The 23724-nt window shown below is 39.8% G+C and overlaps 1 protein-coding gene across 4 annotated transcripts in view; it reads left to right on the top strand.

Moving 5' to 3' along the window:
• Positions 1-23724, top strand: part of acot7 (acyl-CoA thioesterase 7) — a 301602-nt gene that overhangs the window by 262961 nt on the left and 14917 nt on the right. For all 4 annotated transcript variants that reach the window (XM_072586226.1, XM_072586223.1, XM_072586225.1 and 1 more), the window contains one exon: positions 5897-6081. In XM_072586226.1, coding sequence (XP_072442327.1) covers positions 5897-6081 — 185 coding nt within the window. The remainder of the gene's footprint in view (positions 1-5896; positions 6082-23724) is intronic.

Genomic DNA, 23724 nt, shown 5'->3' on the forward strand with positions numbered 1-23724 from the left:
CATGCCGATATCCCAATATAGTACCAGTGGAGTGAGGCATTAGCAGAAGTGCCATATTTCAGATGAGATGTTATGCCAATGCCTTTTGCACCCACTTAAATGGCCCAGAACTATGGCAAAAAAAGAGCTGGAGAATTCTCCCTAGTGACCAATGTTTATCATTTAACAACATGACTAAAACAGATTAAGTAATCATTATCTCCTTGCTATATGAGAGATTTTGGAAAATTGCTGGTTGTCCTTCCTACATTTCATCAGTGGACTCCAAATCAAAAGCGCTTTATTGGTTGTGAAGTGACTTGGGACATACTGAAGTAATGAAAGACACTATATTAATTCTTTCACCTTTCTCAATGGTAAGCCTCTGCAATTTTAACTCAAAACTGCAAAGCACATTTGTCCAAATAGTTGTATTTGTGGAGCACTGAACGAGGAGGTTGAAGGTGATGGCTTTTGATCCTTTAGATACTGAGATTCGTAACATTTCCATTACCTCCAGTGGGATGCCATCACCAAAAATGTCTCTTCTCCCCTTCCTTTTCAAAATTCTGCAGGGACCATTTCCTCCAGGACACCCTAGTCCAATTCTCCTCCCCTCCCAACACTTCCCCACACTCCACGACACCTTCCCATGCAATCATAGAGGGTGCAACAGTTGCATGTTGTATGCACCCACTTACTTCCTCCCTGGTACTCACACTGTCATCTTCTCTACATTGGGAAGATGAAAAGCAGACTGGGTGACCACTTTGCTGAACACCTACACTCTGTCCTTAAAAATGACCCCAAGCTCACCCTTGACTTTCACTTCAAAACACCATGTTTCTATGCTGACATTTCTGACCAAGGCCTACTGCAGTGCTCCAGCAAGGCTGAATGCTGGCTGTTGGAACAATAATTCATCTTCTACCTGGGCACCTTATAGGAGAAAGTGAGGACTGCAGATGCTGGAGATCAGAGCTGAAAATGTGTTGTTGGAAAAGCGCAGCAGGTCAGGCAGCATCCAAGGAGCAGGAGAATCGACGTTTTGGGCATAAGCCCTTAACCTTTCAGACTCAACATTGGGCTTTTCAGAGCATGAACACCCTGTCCCTCATTCATTCCATCTCTCTTGCTCATTCCCTTCATCCACACCCCTAGGCCCTGTCTTGTATAGGCTGCACCCAACACACAGTCATGCATTTACACTGCCCATTAGCATACCACCTAGCTATAATCTGTTTCTCGGCTTATCATCAGCAATCCCTTTGTTTGCCTATCCTCCCTGTCTCCCTTGCTCTCTTTCTCTGTCTGTCTCTCTCACTCCTGATGAAAAGTCACTGATTCGAAATGTTAACTCTGTTTTCTCTCTACAGAAAGATTTATAGAATCCCTACAGTGTAGAAACAGGCCGTTTGGCCCAACAAGTCCACATTGACCCGCCGAAGAGTATCCCATCCAGAGATATACCCCTACCCTATTACTTTACTTTTCTCCTGCACCTAACCTATATATCTCTGAACTATGGGCAATTTAGCTTGGCCGCTTCACCTAACTTGCACATCTTTTGGGCTGTGAAGAGCACCTAGAGGAAATCCACACAGACACGAGGAGAATGTGCAAACTACACACACACAGTTGCCTGAGGCTGGAATCGAACTCAGGTCCCTGGTGCTGTGAGGCAATAGTGCTAACCACTGAGACACCGTGCCGCCCATAAACTAACCATCAGATGCTGCCAGACCTGCTGTATTTCTTCGGATCTTTGTTTTTATTTCATATTTCCAGCATCCATAGCACATTCATGTTTCTCTGTGTTTATAACTTTTGACCCTGATCTTGAAGTCCAAATTCTGGTGGTTCATTTTCTTTCTTTGCTCTCAGTCTCATCAGTTTCTTGCTGTTACCTTTTGTTCCTCAAAACCTTAGTTTCATGTTGGTGCTTTCCTGTCCTTTACATAGTATGTTGCAAACTGTGGGATTTGCGTATAATTAATATCATATTTTTTATAAGTTTGGGTTTCTGGTTTCTGAGCTAGTAACCAGTGAGATTCTGTGTATCTGAACTTAATAGTTAACTTGTAAGTATTTCTGTAGCCACAGTGATTTCTTTTAAAACAGTTTTGGAGACCTAGCTTTTGAGTGGATGTACTTTTGTGCACCAAGAATTGATTTCTTTTTTGTATATTTTAGATTGCTTTTGTGACCCAGCAAGGAAAGCAACGAGTCTTCAAGATTTGTTAGAGTCTTCTGAAACTTTTTTAAACGTAGAGATGGCGACTTTTGGTTTCTCTTTTATTTGGGCAGTCCTGTGAAACACTTGGAATAGGATAGTTGATTAGACCAGGGCTCCTGAGAATGGGATGATATGTACTTTACTAGTTGACCTTGAAATGAAGAATTGGTGTCTGTCCCAGATTGGAAGAGTTGGAATAAAACCCTGAAGAGGTTACTTAAAGCCAAATACATTTAAATTGAGGTGTATGATAGTTTCTTCCTGGAGGTCGAATTTAAAATTTATAATTGCAAGTGACTTGAACCAACTGAGGTGTTCAATTCAAGATATATGAATACTGTATTAGATAATTGTACCAGGGGTGTGTTTTGGGTACTATAAAAATAGTTTTTTCTAATTTATTAAAGAATGTTTTAGGTGTGATGAGATTATACCCTTACTCTGTGTTTAAAAATCATTGAATTTATATTATAGGTGGACAGTTTGTTTATTCTATTCTGCTATTTTTTTCTTTTAAAATAAATTCATGTTAAAGTCAAAATGCAGCAATATATGCTTATGTTTCCGTGAGAGACTACTTTGTTAAAACCAAAACAAATCCATATGTCATCTATCAAGCTAGGTTTCTGCCTGGGGTGAGCAAGGGTAAACACTGGCATTGAAAACAAAATGGTAAGGTGCTAAAGGCTGCACTGAAACAGTAGACCATGAGCAGGATACATAGCTCAAACAATATTGTCCTAATCCTGAAAGTAAGTAAAATCCTTGCTGCAAAATATGATGGATAATCTGTAATTCACTGATCCATGGCCTATCCACTGATGTAAGAGATACTTTGTTTTGGATGTAAAATAAACTTGTATAAAATATGATCAATGCATAACCTTTACAACACTTCTCAGCTCTGCTTTCATTGCTGTTCCTAAGGAGGCTTCCTAAGCATGAATTTTGAATTAAAATTCTTGATCAGTTCACCCAGCTTTGACTGAAATTATTCCTTTGGCCTGTTCCCATGAGTCTGCTGCTTCATTGATTGCTTTGCATCTTTAAGAGTTTTATTGATTGTTGTCTCAGGACATTGTCAAATTCTGAAAATGTTGTTACTGGGAGTGAGCACAATGCTAGAAAACCTAGCAACTATTGTATGGCTCATTAATTCAGCGACTGATTTCTGTGATTCACCAACAGCATGTGGGTGCATGCAACTCTCTAGGGTTTGTTATTGAATTATTTGAGTAGTTTGAGAATTCTGTCAACCAAGATAACAAGGCATCAAGAGTTTAAGCTGAAAAGACGTAGAAAAAGGTGGAATGCATTGCTTCACTGAAAGGTGAAGTGATTATTGGAACTGTTTATTGAGGGAGGTTGTAGTGGCTAGAAGTTTAAATATCTTCAAGGTGAAATTAGATAAATACTGTGCAGAGAAATAGTTTATTGGTTTTCACAGCCAAATCTACTCCTTTGCTCTCTTCCTACGGGGATGGGACTGGGAGTTGGGGAGTTGTTTTTCACTAAAGAATGATCAAGAACAGTCAGTCCTGATTGATCTCCTCCACCCCACCCGATCCAGAGAAGAGCCACAATTTATTGTGTTTATCCTAGAATCACTCAACAAATCAGCACACAAACTGGAAAAGTTTGGACAATGCATTTAGGAAAATACATGTTTTAAAGCTATAATGTTTCACTTTATCTGTTGATCTCTATAACAGGACTTACATTCCATGATACTTCACCCTTTCTGACATAATCTTGATGAATTACATTTCTACAGTTCTAGATTTTCATGCAGAATATTGCTAATCTACTATTATGCTGTGTCATTTCTATTTTAAAGTAGCAGACAATAACCTTTGGTTTTGATTAATCTCTTAGTGGAATTACATCTGGTATGACACACTGGACACAGTATTTAATTTCATTCAGTGGTAAGTGATTGAATGTGTAACAGCATGAGAGACATGATTTCCCCCGAGGTAAGGGAAGAGGTCTACAATTAAGATTCAGATACAAATTGAATATTTTGCATGAAGAGTAGTATTTGTGTCACCTTCGTTCAGCACCTCTGTTGCCTCTGAGCCAGAAGTTTGTGTTCAAGTCCCAGTTCAGGGCTTAAGCACATAAACGATGCATAACCAGACAGACTTTTAACCAGTAAGGGATCAAGGGTAATAGAGAAAAGATTAGAAAGTGAAGTTGAGGATTATCAGATCGGCCATGATCTCATTGAATAGTGAAGAAGGCTCGATAAACAAGCACGATGCCATAAGACCATACTCATATGAACACAAGTAGGCACATCAAGCCTGCTCCAATATTCAGTGAGATCCTGGCTGATCTGGTCGTCCTCAACTTCATTTTCCTACCTTTTCTTCATTACCCTTGATTCCTTGCAGGTTACAAATCTGTCTGTCTCAGCCTTGAGTATACGTAAAGCTTATACAACTCTCGGTGGCTCAGTGGTTAACTCTGCTGCCTCACAGCACCAGGGCCCCAGGTTCAATTCCAGCCTTGGGCGACTGTCTGTGTTGAGTTTACACGTTCTCCCTGTGTCTGCATGGGTTTCCTCCAGGTGCTCCGGTTTTCTCCCACAGTCCAAACCTGTGCAGGTCAGGGTAATTGGCCATGTTAAATTGCCCATAGTGTTAGGTGCATTAGTCAGAGGGAAATGGGTCTGGATGGGTTACTCTTCAGAGAGTTGGTGTGGACTAGTTGCACCAAAGGGCCTGTTTCCACACTGTAGGGAAGCTAATCTAATCTAAAAAAACTCCCTGAGATAAAGAATTCCACAATTTCACTACCCTCTGAGAGAAGAAATTCCTCATCACCTCTGTCATAACTGAGTCACTCTTTAATTTGAGATTATGCCCTCTGGTCCTAGACTCGCCCACAAAGAAAAACATTCTCCCATCATCGACTCTGTCAAGCTCTCCCTAAGAATTTTATGTTTCAGTAAGTGTTGCCTCTCATTCCTTTAAATCCAGTCAATACAAGTGCATATCTTCTCATTAGAAAATCACTTTCAAATTCCATACCCAGAATCAACATAATGAAGCTTATCTGGGCTCTCCACAACGCCAGTATATCTTTTGTTAGATAAGGGATCCAAAATTGTTCATAGTGTTCTCAATGTGGTTAGACTAGTATCTTCTCTAATTTTAGCAAGACTTCTGTTTTTATAGACCTACTTTTGTACACTATTCTCTTTGAAATAAAGGCTAATATTCCATTTATCTTCTGTATTAACTGCTGAACCTGTATGCAAGTTTTTTGTGCCTTATGCACAAGAACCCTAAAATGTTTCTGTACTGCTGCTTTCTGCAGTCTTTCTCCATTTAAATAATATTCAGCTCCTCTTCAGTGGAGTAAAGAGTTTGCTAATTGTCACAGATGCCATTGCTAAATTGAGGCCACCTTCACTGGTTCAAGTAGATTTGAGAAGTTTTTCAAGACGAATGGGAAGCTCTTTCAATATCTTGATCAATCTTCAGTCATCAGTCTGCAGTGTGTGAAATGTTACCATCAAAAGAATTGCACTTTGGCAAGAATTTGTTGGCTTTCAGTTGTTTTGGGATATTATGAGTGTGCAAAATGCTCAATGAACACAAATTCTCTTTCCAGTCATTTCTCTGATTACAGGAGTTAATGTCTTTTTCTAACTACAATTAATTTCCTTTACAGGATCTGTAATGACTGTTTCTGGTCGAATGACGTTTACAAGTAACAAATCTATGGAGATTGAAGTTTTTGTGGATGTTGACCATGTCATGGAAAGTCCAAAAGGAAAGGCTCCTGCTGTTACTGCATTCTTTACTTATGTTTCCTTGGACAAAGAAGGAAAAGCACTTCCTATTCCTATATTGAAGGTGAGAGAACACATGCATTTATGTAACCAGTTTTAATCTGTCTGTTGGAATTCTGTTTCTACATTGCAGAAGAGTTGAGGAATAATGTTGTGTTTTATGTACAGCAAAATGTATTTGGTCATTTCATAAATAGAAGGTTTTGCTCAATTTGGACCAGCATGGCTGGGATTGAGTAACTGGCTTTTATGTTAACAGAGCTCATCCAAGTCAAATGGAAAAGTGCCATAATTGGTCCTTGTGCCTGTTGTAAGAGTTTGAAAGAGTTCATGCTGAGGAATGCATTCAGCACTGCCCAATATGATGATGACAAAAGAATTTGTTCGGGGGTGTGTGGGGAGTGGGGCGGGGGTCAGCTTTGGACCTCAAAGGAGTAAGACCTAATATTGAAATCTCCCTCACAGTCTCAGCAACAATGCTTATCATATCAATCTCACTTGTACCTAGTTGCTACCTTGTGCTAGAGTCTGTCTTACTTAAGACAATAGCCTCTTCTTGTTAGACTGCCCAGATTAGACCAAACAGGTCCTATAGATCCCTACCCGGAGAAAGGATGGTGGTAACAAATCCACCAGATGGATCTTACACCATGTGGTGTGGACTCAGCTTAAAACAGTATCTGAGTTAGGGAAGGTGAAAACAGCCAGAATGTACTGATGTCCAGTGAAGGCTGCTGGAAAGTAGACACCAAAAAGAAGATTAGCTTTATGCACCAGCTGCAGTGAAATTATAAACCTGTTCAGGAAACAGAATATCTTCAAAGTGCAGTTGATTCATACCCTTGTTCTTCATCTGGGCTTGTAGATGAAGGATGACCACTCATAAGAGCATAATAGCACTCAGATATAATATTGAAGATCTTTAGAATATCATCTCCAAAATACTCAGTATCTTGAGGAAAAGTAATATCTGTATAGATCTAATGTTCTTCTTACCATTTTTTCTTAATGTCATTGCCAGCCTGGCTGATGTATGACTGGAGCTCAAGTCAAGTGAGCTTTGAACAGTAAAGGGAAAAGTGCTGGAAAGGCAAAAAAGAAACAATATGATTTGTTTTGTTGGAGATCAAAGCCTTTTATTGATTCCTCTATCTTTTCCTGATTGTATAAACTGCTTTGGACTGAAATTGTTAGGAAATGCTTTTCTTGACAGAGCACAATATAGTATGTGCAATCAATCAATGCCTACTGGGGAAGATGAGGAGAAGTGATTTTGTTTATGTCCTAGAAAGGAACAATAAAAATCACTAGAATTTTCCTGTGAAAGGAATACTTTAAATTTTCAGCTACCGTAAGTTTGGTAAATGTCATTAGCAAGCCCAATACTGTAGATTTTGATAATAATTGAGGATCCTTATATATAAATGAAAAGTTTGGAATAAGTTGGGGGGGGGGTGGTGCACAGGCAAAAATGAAGACAATAGTGTGGCTGTGCTGGCAGCAATTTATAGTATACTTGTACCTGCTTTAGGGGAATCGACACAAGTCTGGATGCGTCAATATGCAAATGAACCTCTCTTCCCATAGTTCTTACAAAATGATTGATCGAGACAAAAAGACAAACCTCAAATCCTGAAAATACAAGTTCGAGTCTCAAAAATAATGGAATTACACAACAAGCAAATAAGCATCCAAAAAGGAAAAATAAGCCAGCATTTCCATTGCGACTTCAATCAGTTTCTAGAGATTCAACAAAGGATCACACTTGCTGCTTTTCCCAATCTTTCCCTTTCAATCATTGACATACATTGCATTAAAAATTATTTTTGTTTTTACTTTAGAATCATAGGTAATGAGGAATTAATTCTGGATGTAGGAAATTTAAGAGTGTATTAGTTAAGGATTTATTTTGGTCATTGGATATCAGATTAGTATGGTTAAGAGTCTCCAAAACAAATGACAGACAAGATCCTTGCAGATAGACTTCTAATTGCCTGATATGGAATGTACACTGTTTCCATGTAGGGATACTCCCTACTGACCTTTAATAATTTAAACACAGCAACCAGCTTCAGCTGTACAGCTAGGAACGACTACAGAGTGCTGGACACTATCCCCTGCTTCAAGTGAATGGCACAGATAATTTTCAGGGGAAAAGATGAAGGAGACAGGGACAGAAAATATTCATTGAGTTGAGTGAAGGAAGGTGCAAGAAGGCTTGTTTGAGGCATGCACTTTGAAGTTGTGTCAAATGACCTGTGCTGATTAAATCCCTCATAATTCTAACTTGCCCAGTTAGAATGCTACCCACTTAAAACCTTGGTTGCATGTTATTTCTTAAGTGAATCATTAGGAGCCCAGCTTCTACTAACACATTGGATCCTCCATTTTACATTAGTCATCTAGGTTGGCTGTCAATTAGCAACAATCTTATTATGGTTGCTAATTGTCTAAGTCTGCCACACACTTGGTTCTAAGTCCACATCAGGTGTGCCATCGTAGTGTCAACTTGGACCTAAGTGGTAAGTAATTTATATCAGAGTTACAGATAGGATTTTACTTCAGAACATACATAAAATCATTTGTGAATAGGGGAATAGTCATTCTGTTGCATGTACATGTAGCCATAATAAACCATAGTTTGCACGGAGCAATGAGGCATTTTTATTTGTTAGTGAAAAGGATAAGTAGTCATTGTTCAAGAGACACTCTGCGTCAAAAACGACTGACCACGAATCTTTCCTGCTGTTACTGCCTGCCATGGGCATGCTGGAAGCATTAACCAGTTGATCAGTAATCTGTTTGGACACATCAAGAATCCTTTTTCCACGACCAACAAATCCTGGAGTGTGACTTGGGTCTGGATCTTCTGGCTCAGAGGTAGAGACTCCGTCTACTGAATCACAAAACCTCCCCTGATATTTAAACATTTATTTACAGTCACACATAGTTCTGAGGAAGGATCACTGTACTCAAAACGTTAACTCTGATTTCTCTTCACACCTGCTGAGCCTTTCCAGCAATTTCGATTTTTGTTTCTGATTTCGTGTCCGCAGGGTTCTTTCAGTTTTCATTTTATTTACAATTCCTGTTGAATATTGATATCATCCGTTTTTAGAGGTTTTAGGTTATTTCCTTTAGTGAGTGAGGTAGGGTAGGACTCCAGAAAATTTGTAAATCTAAGATGTGATTGGTGATGACTTTATATCACTGCTGTGACTTGAAAATGTAAAGATGCGCAAGAACAGACCATCTCAAAAATAATGCTGAGCTAAACAGCAAGTCCATCTTTACCGTGTCTGACAAACAGTTCATTGCTGCTCATAACCAACTATTAGGGCATAAAAAAGCCGTTTGACAGAGGTATTGGATGCGATTCTGATCTTTGGGGGTAACTTGAGTAAGGTGGAACTTCTACCCTGTCCCAGCATTAATACAGTGCACTATAAGATGTGACAAGAGATGTTTAAATGGCGGCTTCCCAAAAGTGTCATCAGAACTCCCACAGTTACATCAGATGGATGGGGAATGTCAGGAATCAGCAATGCCCCAAGTGAAGAAAATTCTTGCCAGGTGTCACTACTTGAATTTTGCATCCATATTCATAATGATGTGGCCTAATTTTGACTGGGATCATGGAGGAGAAACTAGCCCCCTTCATCCAAACTTTTCACCATTGCATATCTGTGCTTTGCTTAATGTCTTCGAGTGCTCACAGGGCTATAGTTGCGTAAAGATATCCTACAGACTGGATGAAACCCACTACCCGCCTTTACATGGTCCTGTATATTTGTGTTTCCCCACCTCACCACCTCTGCAAAGGCACTGATTTTCAAATACTACACTCTATTTCAGAACATTCTGAACCATATTTTTCTGAGAACCAAAGGTAATTTTTGATACATTTGAAATCAAGGAAAAGTAGAGAGTAACTGTAAAAGCAAAATACTTTCATCAGATATAGAGCTAACATACAGTTCAAAGTTTACGCACAGCTCATTAGCTTATATTTATCAGAAGAATAGGTTGTGCAGTGACTACTGCTTCTGAGGCTGACTTCAACTGGTTCCCAATGACTGATTCAAGCCTGAAAGGTAGATGTAATTCTGGCATTGATGTCAGGTAGCAATGTAGGGAGGTGGCATGAGACAAGACGCCATAAAGTTACTGTCTATTAGCAAGGAATTATGGTGAAGTTAATGGAACTGATTTTTTGACAGATGAAGATATGGTTCTGGAGTCACAAAGGAACATTTCACTATACTGTCTATTTGTTGGTGCATACCATTTATTGCAATAGCTGCATCTTACATCACGCACTTTATCCCCTTATTCCTTCCTGCGACACGTGTCTGATATATCACCAGTATTGCTCACCATTTCCAAGCAGAGGAGGGCAAGTGATGCAGCCTGATTTTATTCAAGATCTAAGCCCACTGTCACATTTTATTTGTTCTTTCATCTTAAAATGCTGTCTATGCTGTCTGTTTTGCTTTTGATCTGAGCTTATTATTCTCCAAGCTGTAACCTTGGCCTTCAGGGAACAAGTGGTATTTGTAGCTTAAGCAAAAAGAACGAAATGGGGAAAAAGACATATTTGATGGTTGGAGAGAAATTGAATCGTTATTGATGTCCTAAAATAAGAACATAACCTTGCTCATTGGCTATAAATAGCACTGAGGCCTTTCCAAAATATGTAAGTATCATTGCTGCCTCTGTATCTTATATAAATAGCACTTTACCAGCCACTTTTCTTTAAACTGACTTCAGGTGACATTGAGGATGTTTTTGAGGCTATTTTTAAATCTATCTCCACTATGAAAGACTGAGATGGGGAGGGTAGAAGCTAAGTAGGACTTTTGCTGCTCATTCCCAGGGTATGTTGTTTTGGTGTTATTTATTAGGCTTATTTTTACATCATTATCATTTACCAAGTGTCCATTATTAGCTCCTGAGCTGAACTCTTGATGCTAATCTATTTTCAAATGTTGCTTCGTCAACATCAGAAACTTTTTCCAAGAACTGGTTTGGAGGTAAAGTACAAAAGTTAACAAAATATCATCAGCATCTGGAGTGAAAAGATGAACAACTTTGAGGAGACTTTTCCTTCTAACTGCAGCAGCCAGCTCACAAGAGCTTTACTTTTTTTGAGAACAATCCCATCTTCTTGATAGCCCAGTTTTAAAGAATATAAACCTTAATATTTCTGGAGGTTGGCCTCTCACAGCGACCATCACTGCCCTTCACGCTAGTCAGTCTCCCTGCCAGGAGACAGAATACATACACAGGATTTGGGGGTTGTTTGTATGACTGATGTGGGTGCATCAGTAATGATAGTGGGGCACTACCTAGCTAATTTAAACTGGGATGTAGTTACCCCCACCAGCAAACAATTGAAGAATGGAAGGGAAGAGTTAAAACCATTGAGCAAAATGCGAACCATTTTGGGCCAATTTCAAAAATTGTAGGCGCCATCTTTCTCGATGGGTATTCTTGGGTCTTTTCAGGGCTTCAGTGAATCACGGAACAGCTTTTAAGAAAAACATTACTGTATAGTGTGAAAAAAATCAGTACCTGGAGACTTTGCTTAAAATTCTGATCTCCAAGGCACAAATTTCCCTTTGCTCCTCTTGGGCCAAAGGATTGCCTCGGCTGTATTGTGGGGGAAGTGGGTATTGCAGATGCTGGAGATCAGAGTCAAGATTAGAGTGGTGCTGGAAATGCACAGCAGGTCTGGCAGCATCCAAGGAGCAGGAAAATTGACGTTTCGGGCAAAAGCCCTTCTTCGGGAATCATGGCGTTTGCCTGAAACGTTAATTTTCTTGCTCCTTGGATGCTGCCTGACCTGCTGTGCTTTACCTGCACCATTCTAATCTGGGAAGTATTGTGTGCTGATGATATGAAATTGTATTGAATACCATATCATCAGTGGTAGAAATTACAATGCCATTTTCTTCCACTTTGGACACAAGGTAACTGGATTTTTTTTTCAATTCACTGAGACAATTTCATGCACGCCAAATGTTTTGACAATATTTTCTGCTTTTGCAAGGTGAGATCACATTTCCCAATGGTCCTCAAATCAAAAGACAAACTTTCATAGTTCAAAGCCAATCAGTTACTTTTTGAAGTGTCATTTTCTAGGCTGATGCAGATGTTTGTTTATTCACTTATGCCAAGATCAAATTTGGTTAAAGGCCAGATAATTCATTTTGGTGGTGTTGAATGGAGCTTGACAAAGACACTGGGAGAATTCATTTACTTTGACAGATATTTTTGTATCCACCAGAACGGACAGATAGAGCTTTGATTCAATATGTCATGTAGAAGACACGCCTCTGACAATGCAGCATTCCTTCACTGCAGTGACGTGCCAGAGCAGGTTATGATTCAGGGTGTGCTTGAATCCACAATTTTCTTGAGATAATATTTTCTCAATTAAAACAAACTGACAGACATCTACAACCAATTGCACTTTTCAAATGTAGGCTCAATTTGCATCGATCATTTATCAACAGTTTATATTCTATTAGCCATAATTTGTAATCTAATTCAATCTTTTATATGTTACATTTAATAAATAATTTCTTTCTTGAAGATCATCCATGATCTCGCTCAATCCACAGATTTTATGAATAATCTAAATTGAAGTCTTACCATTGCTTTTAATAAACCATTTCTATAATTCCAAGTGAATGAGATAAGCGAAAGCACATTCCTTTTATACACTCAAAATGTATAAATAATCACACTCACAGACAAAACGGAGGCCACTGGATATTCATGGATGCCATAACTACATGACAGCCCTGCGGATGTCTTGGAAAGACTGAAGTTAAAATATAAGTTTTTCCATTTCTTTCAGTTGAGAGAACATCCACAATGAAAGCCTGAGAAGAGAAGATTTTTAAATATTTTAGGAAGAATGAATTATTTATTGCAAATCAGGCTTAGCAGCTGGCAGAAAGAAGCACTGAGGTATTCCCCAAGTGCTCCTAAGTGCTGTAATTCTAAAAGACAGCAGTGTTTGTTCCAGCAGAGTGTGAGAAACTGGCAAAATTACACTGTGCTGCAACACGGGCACTTTCCAGCCTGAAACTGGAGGCCTGGCTGCTTAATTTTCTCTCACTGTTGTCAGGCATAGATGATAAATTGCACTGAGTGTAGAGTTATATGATAGACATAGGATAGGAGGATATTAGGATTGGTTTTTAATTTGGGGTCAGGTACATATGCCTCACACTACAGCACGATTTTCAGATGTAAATGCCTTAATGAAGGTGAGCCTGACTTTAATGATCCTGATATTATCAAAAATTGGGAGCAGCATGCTCAAATGACTCCATAGAGGCCAGTATCCTGTTGCCAAGTCACTCTTTACTTACACATGGAGAGTCCTTGGCACTGATCCAACTCCCTTAGAGCCAGCTTGCAGAGTGAACGGATGTCTGACACTCTTATTTCTATCCTGGGCCCTGATTGGCGCTGTTAATCCGGTCCAGTCAGGGAACTCATTCTACGAGGTCCACCTGGCTGACAAAGAACAGTACAGTACAGGAACAGGAAGGAACACCTTCCAAGTCTGTGCCAACACATTTTGCCTTTCCATATTAAAAATGTCTTCACTTACAGAATCCATATCCCTCTGTTCACTTCCTATTCATCTGTTCGTCCAGGTGTTTCCTGAATGCTGCTATTGTGTCTGCTTCCACCAACACACCGACCAGGCCTCCCAGACACCACCCATTTCAATTCCCCCCACCATTCCCTTTCCAACATGACCATCCTTGGCCTCCTCCATTGCCTCCATTGTCAAAAACAGTGCAAATTGGAGGAACAACACCTCATCTTCCGTCTGGGCAGCCTACAGCTGGAGGATTCAACATTGAGTTCTCCAATTTCAAATAACCTCCCTTCCCATCCCCCGATTCCCTTTCCAGCCCATTCCCCTCCCTTTCACTGCTCCCTGCCACCAACAGGATTCATTCCTCCCATTGACCAACCAGGTCATACCCTCTACCTGTCTTCACCTATCCCCATTTCATCACCCTGACCCGCCACCCCCTTTATCTGCAGCTCCCCCCCCCACAGCCACTCCCAGTCCTGAAGAAGGGTTGCATCCAAAACGCCGACTTCTGCACCTCCTGATGCTGCCTGACTTGCTGTATTCTTCCAGCCTTCTGCTTGTCTACTTTAGTTCAAGCATCTGCAGTTTTTTTTGTCTCCACCACCTCCTCTGGCAGCATGTTCCTGGAACTCACCATCCCTTATGTGAAAAAAACTTGGCACATCTCTTTTAAATATTCCCCACTCTGCACCTTGAACCTGTGTCCCCTAGTAATTGCCCCCTCCACCCTGGGCAAAAGTCTCATACTTTCCACTCTCCACGCCATTCACAACCTTATAGATTTCTATCAGGTTGCCCCTCATTCTCATATGTTTCAGTAAAAAGAAGCCCAGTCTATCCAACCTTTCTTCAAAGTTAAAAGGCCCCATACCAGGCAACATCCTGGTAAACCTTTTCTGTATCCTCTCCAAAGCATCCCCATCATTCTGGTAGTGTGATGACCAGAACTGTATGCAGTATTCCAAATGTGGCCTAACGGAAGGTCTATAAAGCTACAGCATAACATTCCTATCCTTATACTCGTAACCTCGTTACAATCACTATACTCTTCCCCCTCTTAGTCCAACAACATAGGCCTGCTCCTGCTGGGGCATTTTAGACCAGGTCAGGCTTCTCCAACACTGCCTTCAGATATAGACAGCATGTTATACACAGTAGCTCACTTCTTGTATCCAGACCATCTTGGAAGAAATTCATTCTCTTCAGGCAGCAAAGGTGTCAAGGCGGTGACATCCATTATATCTTTTTCACATTCTGAGGTCTCTTCAATGCTTGATGAGTGGGAGAACCCACAGGTTCTGACAGCTTTTCCAACTTCTGAGGAACCAGGCACGTTTTGCTTCTGTCCTGTTTGCGAGTTTGCAGCTTTCATATGGTCCACATGCTTGTTAAGGACTGTCACATCTACCCGAACTTTACACATCACTCGTCCTGACATCATGTTGACCATACCTCTTATACATGCAGTGCCATTCCTGTAGTTCATACACACAATATCATCCCCAGAGGTAAACTACTTCTCTTGCTTAGCGGAGTCTTGGGTACAACATTAGCGTTACTGGTGCTGTTTCACCCTCTCCTGAACCCCCAAACTTGGGGAAGATCATACTTAACCTGGTATGGAGTCTTCTCCCCATTAGCAACTCTGCTGGAGCTATCCTTGTAGTTGTGTGAGTCGTGGTCCTATAATCAAATAGGAACTGGTACAGTTTGGAATCTAGTGAAGCTGTAGGCTTTTTTTTTCATTGGATGATGGATAGTATGGAGCTCTCCTTGTATATTGAATGCCATTTGACTTTAGGAAATACTCAAATTCCCTGCTCTTAAATGATGGCCTTTTATCTGTGACCCACAGTTTTGGGAGTCCATGTTTGCCATTTTTCTATCATCATCTCCATTTTCGACAATTGAGCTGTATGCACGTCCAGCTGTGAGCTTCCACAATGACTAAGAATGTTGAGCTGATTAAAGGACCTGCATTGTCGACATGTAACCGAATCCAGGGTTTACCCAGCCATTCCCACGAATATGGGTAACTGCTGGCAGTAATTTTTGTCCTTGTTGGCACTCTAGACACTGCCCCAGCAACACGGCTATGTCTGCGTCCAATCCTGGCCATTAGACATAACTTCTCACCAGCATCTTCATTTCAGAAACCTCTGATGGATCAGGTTGTTGGTTTGCTAGCTGAGCTGGTAGGTTTGTTTACAGGCATTTTGTCACCATGCTAGATAACATCACCAGTGAGCTTCCGGTGAAGCATTGGTGCTCTGTCCCACTTGCTTCGGATCTGTCTTGGTTTGTGGTGGTGGGTGAAAGCATTTCCGGTTCTGTTTCTGAGAGGTTGGTAAATGAGATCCGTGTTAATGGAGTTCCGGCTTGAATGCCAGGCTTCTAGGAATCCCTGCACGTGTCTTTGTTTGACCTGTCCCAGGATGGATGTATTGTCCCAGTCGAACTGGAGTCCCTCTTTGTCTGTGTGTTTGGAATACAGTGATAATTGGTCATGTGTTTTGGCAGCTCGTTGGTGCTCATGTATCCTGGCGGCTAGTTTCCTGCCGGTTTGTCCAATGTAATGTTTGTTGCACTTCTTGGAGGGTAATTTGTATCTTATGTTTGTTATTCTGGCTGTGGATATGGGGTCCTTTAGTTGTTAGAGTGGGTTTGTGGGCTACCATGATGCCTAGGGGCCGAAGTAGTCTGGTGGATGACAAAAGATGACCACTAAACTACTCCAGCCCCTAGGCATCATGGTAGCCCACAAACCTATTACCACACTGAACTAACTACTGATTAATTTAAAGGACACTGTACCCGTAGCCAGAGCAACGAATGTAATATACAAAATTCCCTTCAAGGACTGTAACAAACATTATGTTGGGCAAGCCAGCAGGAAACTAGCTACCAGGATACATGAGCACCAACTAGCTGCCAAAAGACATGACCAGTTATCACTGATATCCATACACACAGGGGAAAAGGGACACCAATTCAACTGGGACAATACATCCATCCTGGGATAGGCCAAACAAAGACATGCGCAAGAATTCCTAGAGGCCTGGTATTCAAACCGGAACTCCATTAATAAACATGTAGATTTCGATCCCATTTATCAATGTCTCAGAAACAACCGGAAATGATATCACCCACCACAACAAACCAAGACACATACATAGCAAATAGGACAGAACACGAGCACTTCACCAGAGGCTCACTGGTGATGTTACCTAGCTTGATGATGAAAATGTCTGAAAACAAGCCCACCAGTTCAGCGAGCAAACGAGCAAACTGATCCACAACCTGAGCTACAAATCTTATCCAAGATCTCAAACCCCTGATGGAATTCAGCGAGTATCTGGCAGCGACCTTTGCTCACGACAGTCACTGTTGCTCCCCATAATAGTATGCTGACAATGACATGGTCTCTCGGGGTCCATGGCCCTTTGGTTTCTCCATCACCACCATTTGTTTCAGCTTTGCCAGCACCGGACCTTTCTGCATCCAAAGTCTAATATTGTCAGCTGTGACTGGAAGTGTGTCCAGAAAATCAAAAATCATTATGGACTCTTCCAGTGGCTCTTCCACCTGTAATGTATCTGCCAGTGGAGGTGGCTCAATGCATCCGTTTTTGCTACTTAGCCTCCCGGATGGTGTTCCAACTTGTAATTATATGCACTTAGTATTAGAGCACACTGCTGAATTTGGCCCGAAGCTATGGATGGCACAACCATGTCCTCTTTAGATACACCTAGCTGTCATTTTTGTAAATTGAGAAATTTAGCAGAAAGGCCAAGATTCAGAAGACTTAATAAAAGAGTGAAGTGGAACTGAGATGCATCAAGAAACCTTGATACCTGACAACAACATGGATTTGCATTATGCAATGTAGAGGAGAGAAGGAAGACTGAGGATGGTGAGGACATGTTAAGGTCATAACCAATAAATAAGTCAGGGTAGGAAATGATGCAATGAATTTTCATTTTGATACAGTGAGGTTTTTGGATACAGACATGAGTCAACAAAAATATGACTGCTTTTTAAGAAAATCTAGCATCTACTTTGATTAGAAATTAGTCCTTCTCAGTTATATACTTTATTGCCTGATCAGTTGGAGTGGTTCCTTTACATGTGTTATAATTATCTCATTTTTAAGTTCTCTCTGTTCCACTGTGATGCAGATTTAACTATCCCAACTGAGATTGATGTGTCCTCAACAACTATGTTTAAGTCAGCTTCCGAGAAGAAATTTGACATTTCTTGCCATGTACTCAGTAACCTTAATAACGACATAGGAATTGCACACTGTAAAATATATTCAATAATTCCACATTTTCAACAGTAATCACAGGATTCAAATTCAATATGTTGAGAGTGGATAAAAACTGAAAAATGTGTTGCTGGAAAAGCGCAGCAGGCGGGCAGCATCCAAGGAGCAGGAGAATCGACGTTTCGGGCATATGCCCTTCTTCAGTGGATGAAAAGCCTTGCATTTCTGAGGCTTTTAACCTTGAGATTGTTGGGAGCCATATGTATTCTCTGAGTTGGCCACTTTAAAAAAATCTTCTGACATTGTGGCTATTGTCCTGCAGAATTGATACTATTATATGTCAACACCCAGATTTATAGTAGCATTCTTGTACTAATTGCATTAAAGTTGAATAAAGTAGTTTACAAAACCATTACTTCTTTATTGCCAGTTTTCTCTTTCTATTCTCTATTCTCTATTTTAACTGCATTGCCTTACTTTTCACCTTCTTTGATAACTTCTTGGCTTAGAGAAGCATATTTGTTTCCTGTATTGCTTCAATCCATTATGGAGCTAAGTCCATTTTGTTCTTCAGTGTTCTCGGATGGCCTGAAAGCTTCTCTGCAAGCTCCTTGCTAAACGGAAGCAGCTTATTGAAAATATTGTTAAGAAGGACTTTGTCAAATGACACCGACCCCGGAGATAGAGCACCAGCAATATGCGTACGACAGAAAGAGTTATCATGATGGGCAGCAATCCAATGGGAAGCCTCATTACAGTTCTACAGATTCAAGTTTGAAATGTAAGATTTCCTGTTGACATGAACTGTAGATTCTAACAACACAAAGATAGCAGCTGTGAGACACAAAGGTGTCACATCAGTGCCTTAACAGGTGCTGCTTTAAGGCTGAGGCTATATTGTGGCTGCTTGCTATGATGGCTGCTCAATGTCACAAAAAATCTATTCAAAGAAACAGGAAATAGAATTAAAATACTCATGAAGAATAAATGTAATTTTCTCTTAAACAGTATTCAAAATTTTGAGTATAAATGATCATGAAAATTATAGTGAGCATAACAACAAGTAGCAAACTAAAAACAATTCCACAACCTTGTCCTCGATTACCTTTGTAAACAGGACACAATAAATAAAGTTGATAAAATATTTTAATTTCAAAATCAGTTTGAAAAAATGTCTTCAAGTCTGCTGCTTTACTTCTATTGCAAAGATTTTGATAACAATATTTCTTCAGGAAGTCATTTGCTGAACTTTGCATCTGCCTTATAATGTTTTCTGTTTGTTGTAAAAAGTGCAGCATGCACATCAATGTGGAGTTCACTGATAAAGAATTTTTTTATCATTAGCTAAACATTGTGGGTTGCAGTTAAGAGTCACCAGCAGGTCCTCCTTGCTCTAGAAATTACAGTGTGGGATAATAGTGCACATTTGATAAATCTTTACCATTTTGGAGAGGTTAATACATTTATTTTAAGCAGCTTAATGTCATCCATAAGTGACAGAGTTTTGTGCTAACATATTAAATATTCATATGTTGTTATGCTCACTGTAATTTTCATGGCCATTTATACTCAGAATTTTGAATACTGTTTAAGAGAAAATTACAATTATTCTCGATGAGTACTTGAATTCTATTTTCTGTTTCTATGAACAGATGTTTTGTGGCATCAGTGTAAGTGACATTTATAAATTGAAGCACTTCCTGATGGTGGGTTCTGAAGTGTGTTGGTGCAGGGTGAGGGCTCAGTTACCACACTGTACCCAGACACTCTGCCGGTTTGCAAAGGTAAAGGTACAATCAAGTTCTCATGCAAACTCATTAGCAATGTAAAATTTCATTTGAATCAATACAATCAAGGAGTGCACTGAGTTTGTGACTTGAACATCACAGAGTAATGATAGTAATGAGAGAAATGAGCCATTCTTCAACAGCTAATTTAATACCCTTTCCCTTTCTCATTCAAGGTGCAACCCCACTGTTTTTCTTTTGAACTTGTTTAAAAATTTCTTAAACAATTATATGGTCACACAGTGCCCAATAAATATAACTGACCATCTATTCTTGTGCAAATACAACCTTGAATGCCATGCAAAAATCTTGGTCACGTAAATGAATGGCCAAACAGCACTTGAAGGATCCTTTGCTGAAAGGAGTGTGGAAAAAATGGAACAGGTATCAAGACCAGATCAAACTTTGCTATCAGTCCCAGGGATTACCAACAGAAAGAAAGTTCTTTCAAGTTAAATGCCATCAATTCAGCCAGAAGAAATGTGGGTGTTCACCTACTCCTCGCTCCATAGGTGATGCCATCGCTCCCCACACTGATTCCACCCCCCATAACCCACTCCACTCCTCTCCCAGGACTTGACCTGAAGACTGCTGGAAAAGCTGAGCAGGCCTAGCAGCATCTGAGAAGAGAAATCTAGCGTTTCGTGTCTGGTGATCCTTCCTCAAAATATCAGAACATTCGGTTTTCGTTAACCTGAACATATTAATTTCATATAAACATTAGCACCAGGAGAACTTTAACACAAGCTTGTAAGTTCTCATACACTGATATGAGTGGTATGCTAAGATATCTATGATCCTGCAGGAGACAGTTTCCAAATATTCTTCCCTATTCCCATCACCTGATTTAAAGATGCTAAATCATTGATACAGTTCTCCAGAAAAATTTAAGTCACCATAGTCCCATTTTATAATTATTGAGCGAGAACTGGGTGTGGTTTAACCTGAGGGTCACCAGACCCCAGGCAAGGGGAAAGATTGAGATGGTGGGATCTTAATGGTACAGGAATTAAATGTGTGCAGTTGGTGTCAGTCAGCATCAGGGACTAGCTGTCCAGCCAACTGGGCTAACCAAGTTCTCTGGTACATACAGGGTCATGGACCCTAGAGGCATCCCAGCTGAGCTCAACCATTTCCTCACCTATTGTCCATATATATCCTAACAGAGTGGATGTGATTTGAAGCTGAAATCTTGCCTAACTGTTGCCCTCAGTTTTAGACCCTGAACGTGCTGGGATTATCATAACTTGATCAACTTGATAGCATGTTAGAACGCACCAGCTGATTCATCAAGGAACCTATATCTATTTTAAACCTGAAGTTGATGCAATTATATAATTCAGAAGGAGGCCATTCATTCCATTGTGCTTGTACTACTTCATTCAAAAAATTGCCCAATTAGTCCCTGTCCCCTGCTCTTTCTTTGTCATCCTTCAAGAAATTCCAACCAGAAATGTCAATGTGACATAGTCTTTGTTCTAAATCATAACATCTGCCATGAAATTGAAATAATAATTTACCCTTGTATCTTGTTAGGCTGATAAAATCCTGATATATCGGATATCAATGTTGTCTCAGACAGCACCAGCTAGAATGCAAAACAAAGTGTGGCAATCCACAAATAAGGTTATTTGAATGGGCAGTGGAAGATGTTCAGTAACTGAACATACATAGATTATTTATCAGAATTTCAATGCAGCCTGATAAAACTGAACTCAGCTGCCTGGTCTGCCAGTGTCATGGTATCTGTTACTGTGTCAGGTAATAGTCCTGATCACTCGCCTTCAGCAATTTAATTGTATGAAGCATAAAGTTAATTGAAAATTTAAAATAACTGAGATCAGATAATTGGTCCCCTTGATTTACAAAAATGTGGAGTTATGTTCATTATAAAACGTCATCGAGTACAGTCAGTTAGCTGTACAATAATTGATTAAGGTATTATTAGTTAATAACAGCAAAGTTCATTGTAACATCATTGATGGCCTGGTAAATTAAAGTGTTGCATTGTGCAATTCAGGCATACCTCAAGCCTCTCTTTAGTCAGCAAACTACTCAGAGTTAGTTGATCTGAACTAAAGGAGTAATTGAGCCCCCATGACTCAATGTCAGGGTGAGAGGAAACATGTGTCTCTTCTTATCATTATTCATTCAATCCTTCCGGATAGTGCACAGGAAACTTAAACATCAGATGAAAATGTTTAAGTAGTCTTCTGTTGTTCACTGTCTGGGCCTACTGTGGAATAACAGCAAAATTGCTGAAATTGGAAACAGGAAAATTTGGGGATGGGCACTACTGGTGTTTATGTTAAAGAGCAAACTAGCAACTTTAAATACATAAATCTAATAAAGAATTCAGAATAAACATTTTTATTCAGAGACTGGTTAGAATGTGGAATTTGCTACTGTAAGGAGCAGCTGAAGTGAATAGCATAAACATTTTTGTTTTGATATGTTGGTTTGATGTGCTTTTGCTACATTACATATCCTGTATTGGTGTGCCTGGTTTTAATCTGTTGATATGCACTGATTTGGTGTGTTGGTGTGACCTGCTTTCATATAGTGGTGTGTCTTGTTTGGGTGTTTTGGTGTATCTGTATGTCATAATTTTGTTTATCATTGTGTCTTGTTATCTTGTATTCATGTGTTGTATATCCACTTTGGTGTGTTGGTGTAACCTACTTGGTGTGTTGGTGTATCCTTTTTGGTGTGTTGCTGTGTCCAATTTGGTATCACCTGTTAGGTGTGCCCTGCTTGGTGTATTGATGTGTCCTGTTTGACCTCCTTAATGTGTGGGTATGTCCTCAATGGTGTCTGAATATTAACTATTTGGTAAGTTGGTGTATCATGTTTAGACGTGTCAGTGTGCTCTGTCTGGGTGTGTCATTTCACTGTGTTTTAGAGTGTTTGAGTGCTCCATTTTGGTGTATCTTAGTGTTCTGTTTTAGAGTGTTTGTGTGTGCCCTGTCTTGATGTGTTGTTTTGTTCAGTTTTGACGTGTACCATCATGCATTTTGCAGAGTACCCCTTTGAATCTGTAATTAATAGCAAAAGGGCATTTTTTAATGTGTCCCTTATATCTTTACTGTAGGAAGTCATAGAGTAGCTGCTCGATTTTACAAGTGTGTGAACAGCTTTGAAGTATTGGTTATAAACTTGAAAACAAATGATGAAAATATGCAACAGAGAGTTATTTCCTAATTTCCAACTGGTTATCTGAAAACATGTTGCCATGCAACACACACTGAGTAGCAATCACTATATTGATTTTGTGTTGGCTGAGCATTTTGAATATCCTGGCATAGAACTGTGGAAGCTATTTTTTGCCCTGTGCAAATAATAACATGATATAAATAACATCTCTGATGCTATTTTGAGGCATGCGGAATAGCACCTGAACACTGTTATTCATAAAAAATTCAAGATGTGCCTCTCAGGCATAGCGAATAAGGACAAATTTAGAGGCTGTGCATGATTCATTGGAGTTGAAAGTGCTTGGACCACAAAATCAGACTAAGCATTAGCTATTAACATTAAAATTACACTGGTTCTCTATTTGTCTTGAGTTTCATTCAACTCTAAGATTGTTGTATTAATTCTTCAAAACTGTTAAATTGTTCTCTCTTCATGCAAAGATTCTCACCTTAAATATTCATCTGCTTTAAGGTAATTTGATTGAGCTTTAAACACGGTCATCAAATTAAGGTGATCAATCCGTCTTGGGCTTCTATACTTTGAGTGTTGGGCAAGCTAGTCCGAGAATTGCACATTCACGCTTTCTTAAGTGACTTTCATTTTAACTGAGAAACCTTAATGAAGGTCCTGATTCAGAGTGCAGGCTAACACCTAGATTGTGACCAGATTGTGAGGTAAATGTAACAGTTATTATACACCACCAACTTTGAGTTTTAATATCTAAAAGATTATAGAATGCAGGAAAGACCAGGTAAATTAGGATGGTCCGTACTTTTGATGATTTCAGGGTGGATGAGTTAGAATGGGATTTAGATTTCATCAGTGTAGGCT

Source organism: Chiloscyllium punctatum, chromosome 16 (assembly GCF_047496795.1).
Source record: "Chiloscyllium punctatum isolate Juve2018m chromosome 16, sChiPun1.3, whole genome shotgun sequence".
Classification (NCBI taxonomy): Eukaryota; Metazoa; Chordata; class Chondrichthyes; order Orectolobiformes; family Hemiscylliidae; genus Chiloscyllium; species Chiloscyllium punctatum.